The 11,120-nt window shown below is 45.5% G+C and overlaps 1 protein-coding gene across 1 annotated transcript; it reads right to left on the reverse strand.

The window, feature by feature from the left end:
• Positions 1 to 3,688: 3,688 nt before the first annotated feature.
• On the reverse strand, positions 3,689 to 10,738 carry HEBP1 (heme binding protein 1). The gene is made up of 4 exons (XM_053406572.1): positions 10,549 to 10,738; positions 6,472 to 6,604; positions 6,125 to 6,305; positions 3,689 to 4,251 (listed from the first exon to the last, which is right to left on the reverse strand). The coding sequence occupies exons 1-4, from the start codon at positions 10,576 to 10,578 to the stop codon at positions 4,080 to 4,082; spliced, it is 516 nt and encodes a 171-aa protein (XP_053262547.1). The 5' UTR covers positions 10,579 to 10,738; the 3' UTR covers positions 3,689 to 4,079.
• Between the last annotated feature and the right edge of the window lie 382 nt (positions 10,739 to 11,120).

Here is an 11,120-nt window from a genome sequence, read left to right on the forward strand (position 1 = left end):
GACGTAGCAGCAAAGAACAGAAGCACATTGTAGACAAAAGCCAGTTGTTTCTTCTCTCCAGGGAAATCTAAAAATGTAAGAATAGTTCAGATGAATCGTGCAGGGGTTCATCTAGCATTCTGTTTCTAGGCATGGCCAATCAGATGCTTCCTGGGAGTCCATGAGCAGGTCAAGGAAGCAACAGTCCTTCTCCATTGTTTGCATCCTCCCAGAAGCTGGGGTTTTGAGGATGCTGCCGCTGGAACAAGGAAGGGCCATTTAGCTATCCTGGTTGTTAGCCACAAATAGACTTACCCCCCAAGAAATGTTTTTATAATCTTGCTTTAAAGCGAGTGGCTATCACCATACCCTGTGGCAGTGAATTCCATAACTATGTGTAGTTAGAAGAAATTTGCCTTTTTAGCCTTTCTGAACCTGTTTATCAATCAATTTAAATCAGGTGTCAGCAACCTTTTTCAGCCGCGGGCCAGTCCACCGACCCTCAGACCATGTGGTGGGCCAGACTATATTTTGGGGGAAAATATGAATGAATTCCTATGCCCCACAAATAACCCAGAGATGCATTTTAAATAAAAGCACACATTCTACTCATGTAAAAACACTACACAGGCCCCACAAATAACCCAGAGGTGCATTTTAAATAGAAGGACACATTCTACTCATGTAAAAACATGCTGATTCCCGGACCATCCACAGGCCGGATTGAGAAGGCGATTGGACTGCATCCAGCCCCCAGGCCTTAGGTTGCCTACCCCTGATTTACATGGATGGCGACCGCAGTTTTCGGTGTTTCTCGCTTCTGCCTAGAGTATTAGAAGCACGTGCTGCATCATATAAGCTCAGTGTTTTAGGATAGTCCTTTGCCAGATGCACATATCCATTCAGAACAGGTGTTCACACAATAGAGGAACTCGCTCCTCTGCTACGGAAAATGAATGATAGGTGCTAATTAACTAGGTGTAATAGCTCTACGGAGCTCCATTGTTGAAAAAACACTTTACAATTAAACTGTAATCTTCCATCTTCAAACAAAGGAGGACAAATTATTCAGAATCGAGCCAGGCACTGGAAATATCAGGAGCCAGAGAATTCCTGCCAATCTACATATTGTAACAAGGTAGTGAACATAATTTGCATTGAAATAACATGAGCATGGTGGGTGCCAACCTGCTGCAGGAGGACATGTTGCTCATGTTTTGTGACATGTGAGGAAAGATCAGTGCACGCTAATGACCTTGGAGAAAAGTAACACAGAGATGCTAAGGCTGCCATGTTACTTAGGGATACTCATGCTTTTCTGTGCTTATAATATGAGGCAGTGCAGAGTGCTGGCCCTTGCGGCAACCACTCCCAGCTCCCATCAGGTTGTTCAGAGTTCTGACTGGCTGGACCATGTATCAGTAACAAAGCCATTATTGGCCTCACAGATCAGCTTTTTCAAAAAAAATAAAATAATCTACAAGCACATATGAAGGGGTAGTGCTGTGTGTGTGTGTGTGTGTGTGTGTGTGTGTGTGTGTGTGTAAGATAAAATTCTAGACTGGATTTTCAGCCAGTGAAGCAAATACAACAACTTATAGTGAAGCAATGATGGGGAGAAGCAGAATTCAAACCATAGGAGAAAAATCTGCTCCTGGAGGGGGATATGTTTGCATACAGCCTTAATTATGTGCTGAATGAAAAGTGCTTCCTTTTCACCTGATCCTGATCCTAAAAGCAATGCCTTCAGGTATGAGAATGCTCCCCCAAACAGTATCCTATAGACTAAGATGGCAACAGCTTTGAGATTTCCCTCCTTATTTATTTAATTAAAGTCTTTTTTACTCTGCTCGTCTTCAGGCCATATATCTTCAGGTGAAATACTAAGTGTGTCACATTAGAAGTTAAGTTGCGAGTTGGATTCACTTTAAGGCATGCAGGCAGTGGGGAAGAAAGAACCAATTCTTGAAGATAGCTGTGCCACAACGAGATAGAGAAGTTTGTAGGGCTGGTCCCAGATGATTTTCCCAAGACAGTGCCTCCTGTGGCACATATAGAAGTCAGCCTGACTGACAGCTGAACCTTACTTCAACTCTGGCAACAGGGCAGCATTTTGTTGGGTAGCAAGCTAGCTTAGGAAACCTGAGGCACACAGAGAGCTCTACCTTCCAACAGAGGGGGAATAGTCTGGGGGATCTGAAGATGAACATCTGCTCTTCTACCCCTCCAATTTCTTCTACCTAATGTTTTGGCTGGCCCTGGAAGCCGAAGTGCAGTGAGGTTTCTGCTTTCTGCTGTGTCTCCTAATATCTGGAAAGGAACCTTTTGCATTTCCTCTGGGACTGAAGTGCATGGCTTTCCTCTCCACCAGGACTCCATGCATCAGACTGCTGCTGCGCCCCGTCTGACATTCCACTGCAGAAACCTTGTCACCCGCAAACAGAGATGTCAAAGGAATGCATATGTGCACCACCTCAGGTTTCAAGTTGTCGCTTTGGCACTAATTTTGGACACCTAAACTATTAGTTTGTTCCGCAAAATTATACTTCTGATGGATGCAGTTACACCCTCAAAACATGTGTTTTATATTTGTTTTTATTATTATTTTTAAAATGTGCTTAATAACAGCCCTTCATATCCATATTTAGGTAGAAAATTGCACAGTTCTTCAGAAGCTGAAAGGCTTTGGCAAAAGGGTGGGTGATCCATTAAGACATCTCAGCAAGCATTCCAGGAAACAAAGAGTTATAAGGTACAAAGTGATCCAGGGCTTAAATGCAGTAGTCAGATCATAGCTTGGACTGAGGTCCTTCATCCTTCAGTCTGAGGTGAGCCTCTCGCTTCAAAAGGGGGGAATAAAAAGTAATGCAGAGCAAAGGTCTCCATTAGAGCACTATATGGGGATACCATACCCTCCAACATTGCTCAGATGAAAATAAGATCATTTATCACTCCCACCCCAACTGACCCTCCTTGAGCCCCCATTTTTCCTCTCCCTGCTCCTGCAGAGCATTTTCTATCAGAAGAATAGTGAGTGCCACCACCACTAGACCAATGGAAGATGTCACACATGCATTCCATCATCCTGAGAAAACTCGTCAATTCCAATTTTAGTTTATTTTATTCTTTGGCAGATTTACGAAAAGAAAGATGACTTCTCCAGGTACCTTCTAACCATATGAATCCATGATTGTAAAAGGAGACTGAAGTTAAGAAAAGCTTAGGCATTTCCAAATAAATAGGCTGTTGGCATTTAGACACAACCTAAAGATGTACTTGCCCCAAATGCCTTTCCAATGCCACATGAGCCTTACCTAATGACACAATGGCAGCTGGTGATAGTTGCTGTTGCCAGTGATGCAGCTTCTACTAATTCTAATGCAAACATGGCTCCAAGGACAAGAACACCCATTTCAGGGGTTTGTGTACTGCACTGTCAGTGTACCTTACTTGAAAGCAGCCTCTAGGGTTGACTTGGACTAAGGATAGAAATTAACTCCCAAGTCAGATGAGTGTAACAGGCTGACACTGCTGCAGGAAATACCAATCTGTTAACAGGTGCCAGTTTTACTGGCTTGTAAGTACAGCTGCCTTATTATCCCTCTGGACAACTTTGGGAGAGATCTAGCTGACATTGTTGAGGTCACAACCAAAGGACAGTAGGAACATGCAAGCTCAGACTAAGGACCTTTCCCCCTATTACTGATACAGTTTTTATTTAGATTCTGAACTAAGGTGGGATAGTAGAATGCGAACAGCCTATCAACAATGAGGTAAACTTGTTTTGGTGTCAGAAAAAACCCTCCACTGATTTACGGTATTTATTTTTGGGTTCACCCAATGCTTTTTGAGTGCATTTCTCTTTATTAATGGTATTTTACTTCTGCTATTCTGTTTTGGATGGGAAACAGCCCAAGAAATGCAACTCATGGCTTATGAAAGAAAGCAGCAAAGCTGGAACAACCTTTGATAAAAAGCAATATGCTCAAAACATGCTGGGTAAATTTCAAAACACACATCAGCTTTCTATAGCACCTGTGGATATTTTCCTCCTTCTTCCACCTTCCCCAATTGGGGTATCTTTCTTGTTTTTGGACTGCTCACTTCTTCTGCAGTGAAACCTCATGGCGATTCCCGAAGGATTTGTTTTGGGGATCATAGCTGCTGAAAATATATAGCTCTTTGTGGTCAGCTTTCTCAGTTCCTACTGCAGATCTCAGCTGAGCTGCATAATTCTTATAGTTCTCTCCTTTGGCATTGCCGTGAAATGTCCTGTGAACAAAGAAAAAACAAGAGAACAATAAAAACAAATGGAAAAATTAGAGGGTGGTGTGTAGACCAGTCCCTGAGTGTAATTGCAGAAGAGGAAAAAGAATAATCCAAGCAGAGTTTTTAAATTAGATTTGTTAGATTTGCAAGTGCCCTTCTGTAGTGTGCCCCAGAAGCAGATCTCAAGGCAAAGGAGGTGGCAGATTTCAAGTGCCATTAGAGGTGGCCAAGCAGGAAATAAGACAGATCTGGCCCATGGGATACAACGCACTGGGATGTTCTCATGCACAAGCCCTACTGAAAGGAAGGAGAGTTGCATAAGAGCATCATTGTGCTCCTGTTCATTTCTAAGTTGTGTCCTCAGCAGAAAGTTGAGCAGAATGGTACTGGGTTCCCTTCAACACAGATAACACCTTAAATATGTTCACAATGGCTCAATCAGAAGAGCATCCAAAATGGTTACTGTGTGTGAAGAAACGAAACAAAAAAGACTATACAACCACATCCGTTAACCCCCCCCCTTTTTTTTACATTTTTGTTTTCTTGGGACTTTGGTAAAAGAGGATCAAATTCTATTTGCCCAGGTGTCAGTCATGGTTAGAATCAATATGTGTCTTTAGTGGCAATTTCCAGAGATGTCAGTCAAGGGAACCTCATCTACCATAATAGCATAAAGAGTGGTTGTGGTTAAGGCAACTGCCACAAAGGGAAATTTGCTCCCAAAGCCCAACATGACATTTTGTGCCAGACATTTAGAATGAACAACAGAAGCCTCCTCTTCATATTCCCCTCGCTGCGCCTGGAGAATTAGAGTGGATTCCCAGTCCCCTTGCGTTGACAAAGAGAGGCTTACTTTTTGAAATGTGGTCCTTGACAGCCGACTTCATCGCAGGAATTGCAATAAAGTTTTGCTTTCCCTTGACACCAGAGTGACACCCAAAGGCCATTTGGGCTGAATGATCTGCTGTATCGCCCCCCCCCCCTCGGGAAGTGAGTGTGCATAAACATGCTCGCCAACTGAAAGTGGCAGGCCAAATTCATTCAAGATCTCTCAGCTTGGTTCAAAGGAACTGACACATCAGAAATGACAGGCTATCAATTCTCGATACATCTGTTTGGGCTACTAATGGATTTAGCACTCTAGACATTGATGGACAGCTGCTGTATAACATCTTACTGGCTCAGAGCCGTAGCTCAACTAAAAGAGTTTCTAGGCCTCAGCCTTGGGTATTTGAAAGTCAGGGTTCTTGCAGAATGGGGGACACCTCCCCCAGGGATGTATGAGCAGCTTTAAAGGAAGACAGAAGCTAACATTCAACCACAAAGCCTAGTGTTTGGGTACATATTTTGACTGGGACAACTGGCAAACTACAGACCCATCCTGCTCTCATTCTCCCTAGTGTTGCTAACAGAAATAGCATTCTGAGCATGGTGATTCAGAGTCACTCTAACAGGGCATTCCTAAATATCTAGTACTAATGTGTACTGCCACTGTATTCCGGAAGATCGTTTGAGTTCTGAAACTTTCGAGTTCCAAGATGCGGCTTCGGGTTGGTTGCAAGAGATTCTTGCACTCAAGCAGAAGCTGTGTTGGACGTTCGAGTTCTGAAGAATGTTTGAAAACTGGAACACTTCCTTCCAGGTTTTCGGCATTTGGGAACTGAAATGTTCGGCAACGGAGCCGTTCAAGTTCCGAGGTTTGACTGTAACTGCTAGGCATTGGGTGTGTGGGTGCGTGGTCAATATCACGACATGTTGAGAGGGGACGTGTAAACTCTCATGGCCAATGGTTAGTGATGATGGGAGTTGTGGCACAACAAGACCTGGAGGGAACCAGGTTGGCTTTAGAGTTACACAACCGGCTTAAGAAACCTACATGAAGAAAACAGCCGTTTCCCCTCTCTGTTCAATCTGGATGCTCTTATCAGCGGGTGAAGGAGGACTGGCCTGGAACTGGCTTGGAATCTGTAGCGAGACTTTCACCTTCAGCTGCAGTGACCCATCATCCGCAAGCAATGCAGTGATACACACTGGATCTACCACACTCATCTTAGCCCCTGAAAAAGAAATGCAGATCAAAGACTCCACTTTTCTGAGACACTCACAAAATGACAAATATGAACAAATACATGTTCATGTTGTCTTTCCCCCCAAGGATTAGATAATGAACAATTAAGCAGCTGAATTAAGGTGGATGTGAAGAAGGTATCTAAAGCTGTTCACCTTGGTTGTTGCTTCCTTCAAAGTATTTATATAGTTTTGCCACAGCTTCAAGACAGGCAGCATCAAATGTTTCTCCATTGTGCTCAATAGTAGCAAACTTTCCTGCTTCGTATTCTTTTCCCTCATAGTTCGGCTTCTTTTCCTCATGGGAACACAAAAGTTAGATAATAAATTCCTTGACAGACGCAACCCATGCATGCCTTCACGAGGCAAAGTTGATTCCTGCAGCACCCCTTAAACAGCCCTGCTATTCAAAGACCAGCTATCCCTTCAAGGAATAGAACAGATGCTGAAAGTATGGCTGTAGCATTCAAAATGTAGACTTCATTTAACTAGAACAACATTGCGCACTTTGTACTTTAGCCTGTATTTAGTATCATTTAGTGAGGAGAAAGCACATATCTGAAGCTCATTCATTGGGATGTGTGTGTGGAATGCTCATCCAATTGGCAGATGACACCAAACTGAGAGGGGTAGTTAGTGCCACAGAAGACTGTATGTATCAGGATTCAACATGACACTACCCTAACAGATTGGTGAACTGGGCCCAAACTAACAAAATGAATTTCAATAGGGACCTAGGCAGGAAGAACCAGATGCACAAATACAAGATGGAGGACACCTGCTTGCCGTGAGTACATGTGAAAAAAAATCTTAGTAGACCACAAGCTCAACAGTGTGATTTGACAGCAAAAAAGCAATGCTATTCTAGGCTGTATCAACAAAAGTATAGTGTCCAGTTCAAGGGAAATGATAGTACCACTCTATTCTGCCTTGGTTAGACCACACTTGGAATACTGTGTCCAGTTCTGGGCACCACAATTTAAGATGGATGTTGACAAGCTGAAACATGTGCAGAGGATGGCAACCAAGATGATCAAGGGTCTGGAAACTAAGCCTTGAAGGACTTGAAGGAGTTGGGTATGTTTAGTCTAGAAAAGAGGAGACTGAGCAGAGATATGATCGCCATCTTCAAATAAGTATACAGTATGTGGAAATTTAACTGGTGAGCCAATTGCAGCATTGGAGAGGCAGAGAAAAGGGAGATGAAATTTTCATTGGGACCATGAAGTGGTATTGGGGAAAAAGTACTTCTGTACACAAGTTCTCTTTTGGCGCCCAGAACTTCCCTACTCCAATAAAAAAGTAGGGGGGGGAGGATCCAATTGCCAAAGCAAAAGAAATGCATGGGAGAAGGGAACTTAAACCCCCCCTCAAGACTGAGCCAAGACATTTTACTGTCTGAGGCATTCCCTGTTCCAGTTATACAAGTTGACTGGACTGGCAGTGAAGGCAGCAGGCCAGATTAGGGGCCCCAGGAGAGGATGTGTGTCAAAAAAAGGAAGCAGGAGGAACAACCAGGAGCTACTGGCCCCTAGAATCTGCCGCCTGATCATGCTGCCCAGTGGTAGGGCTGGCCGTGTCTCCTTTCCATGCTTGACCTGCCCACAGCCCCTCTCCCCAAGGTACTCTTCTCTTAGGCAGGTTCAGTTTGGTATTCTGACTACATCTGAGGGGAAACTGCATGGGCAGAGGAGTTATGCAGAGATCAGCTGCACACAGACCTTGGTTCGAGGAAGGTTCTGCAGTGCAAATCCACACACCCCTTTTGTTTTTACAAATGCACCTCCCATTTCCACATGACTGGGGCAGTGCCATGTTTACACACACAGAACAACTTCAAACCTGTCTAGCGTGGCTTTATGCCTCACTCTGATCTACCACACAGGGCACTGCGAAGCTAAACCAGCAGCCTAAATTCTTTGCAGGAAGGATGGGATGCAAACGGTAACAAATAAGTGGCAGATAAGAACATGCAAATTAACGCAGTGCTGGGAGAAAACACTGCCAGCTGTGACTGGCATTCTTTCCTTCGGGGAAAGGAAGGAAACACTGCCAGCAGGTGACTGGCATTCTTTCCTTCGGGGAAGGAAGAGTTATGACCTTGGGTAGCCATAACGCAGCTTGATCTAATACCACATGCCACAGAGCACCGGCACTGGGATGTTCACACTCTTCAGTCTGCAATTAGTTTCATACAGGGAAGACAAAATGCACATTATAAAACAAACCATTTCATTTCTACTGAATGGCTGTGGCCACAAGGCCACCCCAGGGAGCTATAAGGGATTTAAGATATGCATTTTGCCATAAGTACGCCGTGTAAAATGCTACACACAAATAGCAAGATTTCTCCACAGATAATTGTGAATAATTCCCTCCCCCCCCCACCTAAGTGTCACACAACTCCACTCCCTTAACAGCATTTCCTAGGGTAGAGAAATGATATACTGTGAGGTGTATTTCCACCTTGGTTTTTTTTTAGTGAGGGTTTTGTGTTTTACCCATCTGCATGACACACAAAATTTGACAGGTGCTGTCTGTCCAGCCCTACATTTCTGTGCTGAAAAAACAAGCACTGTTTATATTTCCATTAAAAAAGGGGGCCTGACAGCAGCCATGATATCAAAGGTCCTTGCTACTGGCTGCATAGGGGCAGGGAGCTCCTGGGATGAGCGAATCAGCAAAAAGATGCAAAAGTGTCAGGGATGTCTCAGTGAAAAAAGGCACACAAAGACTGTAGACTCTCTCTGGAAGATGGGCATGTTGGTATCTTTTGGAAGGGGGGATTTATCCCTTCCCAGAAGAGAAGGCCTCAAGATGGGTTGCTAATTCAAATCTCTGTGGCACATGATTCAAGAGGGGCACCTCCTGTAAGGGCTGCTGGCATAATAAGAACAGAGGAGCAGGCTGGCCCATCTAGTCCAGCATCGTCTTCTCACAGTGTCAACCAGATGCCTGCAAGCAGGATCTGAGTGCAACAGCAACTCCCTCCTCCTATGTTTTCCAGCAACTTTTTTTCTTTTCTTGATGCCACCGGCGCTGTGGGTTAAACCACAGAGCCTAGGATTTGCCGATCAGAAGGTTGGCGGTTCGAATCCCCGCGACGGGGTGAGCTCCCGTTGCTCGGTCCCTGCTCCTGCCAACCTAGCAGTTCGAGAGCATGTCAAGTGCAAGTAGATAAATAGGTACCGCTCCGGCGGAAAGGTAAATGGCATTTCTGTGCACTGCTCTGGTTCGCCAGAAGCAGCTTAGTCATGCTGGCCACATGACCCGGAAGCTGTACGCAGGCTCCCTCAGCCTGTAAAGCAAGATAAGTGCCGCAACCCCAGAGTCGGCCATGACTGGACCTAATGGTCAGGGGTCCCTTTACCTTTTAAGTTGGTTGACACTGCTACATGTTGGGGGAACAAAAATCCACAGAAACTTTGTCTCTGTGTGATGAAGTCATTTCTTCCATCTGTTGGTAGAGCATGAGACTCTAAATCTCAGGGTTGTGAGTTCGAGCCCCACGTTGGGCAAAAGATTCCTTCATAATTGCAGGGGGTTGGACTAGATTACCCTTGTGGTCCCTTCCTACAATTCTATGATTCCATGAACTTCAGCTTCATTGGGGAGTCCCGAGTTCTAGTATTATGAGATGTCTCCCTATCCACTTCTTAATTATAGAACTGTAGAATTGGAAGGGTCATCCATTCCACCTTCCTGCAATTGAAGGAATCTCAGCTAATCCGAGGGCCTTTGTGGTGTTTTTGTATGTATGGTGTTTTTGTTCGTGGTGTTTTTGTTTTGTATGTCGACCCCCGCCTGTCATCCTGGAATGGTCTCCCATCCAGATCCTGACCAAACCCAGTCCTGCTTAGCTTTCCAACAATGTGGCTGCGTTAGTTGCCAAGTTCACAGACCGGGACATGTTTCCACAGGCCCTTGTGTGGCGCGCGCCTCGGATCGCAAGGCGCTTCGTGAGACATTCCTAGAAGCAAATAAATGAATGCACCAAAAGTTCATTGGCAAGCGAAGCGAAGCCACCACGTGAGAGTGACGTGGGTCAAAAGAAGCCGTCTAGCTGCTAGCAGCAGCCAGTGGCAGACCTTCTACAAAGCCAAGCTGCGCTTGACAAGCCTCAGATCCAGGCGGGGGGCGGGTAGCAGCTCCACTTCGTCGCCCCTCTCCGGAGGGCGAGGCGAGCGACCCCCAACCCCGCCTCCTCTCCGAGACCGGGCATCTCCCTCCTACCTGCCTCGTCCTGGTGGGATTTCCAAACATGCTGTGCTTTTGGACGGGTCAACGCCGCGCAGCAGGCTGTCCGCTCGGTCGGGGCTCTAGTATTTATGCAGTGAGAGCGGCAGCCCTTTTCCTGCCCGGTTGCTCAAGAACGGAAAGCGGGCGGGAGAGGCGCGGCAGCGGAGTGCGCATCTTTTGCCCAAGGGCCGAGCGCAGCTGCCCTTGGAGAGAGAGGGTGGGATGTGGAGTGGGGGTTGCCCAGGGCGGGGGAGAAACGAAGGCCGCCAAGCTTTCTTTGTCCATTGCTGTGCTCCTGTGCCATTACTATTAGAAGCAGCTTGGCAGGCAGAAATAAAGCGGGTAAAGCTTCTCCTGGCGCAACAGTAGGGGTGACAGGGTAGGACGAGGACGCCCCGGAGATCAAAGTTCAAATCCCCGCTCAGACCTCGGGCTGGCCATAGTCTCTGAGCCAACCTGGCAGGGTTGTTGTGAAGATCAAAGCAGGAGGGGAAAGAGTATGTAAATGTAATAACTATAATTAATATTATTATTTATTACAATTAATAAAAAAAACCTAAAACGGT

Source organism: Podarcis raffonei, chromosome 10, assembly GCF_027172205.1.
Source record: "Podarcis raffonei isolate rPodRaf1 chromosome 10, rPodRaf1.pri, whole genome shotgun sequence".
Taxonomy (NCBI): Eukaryota; Metazoa; Chordata; class Lepidosauria; order Squamata; family Lacertidae; genus Podarcis; species Podarcis raffonei.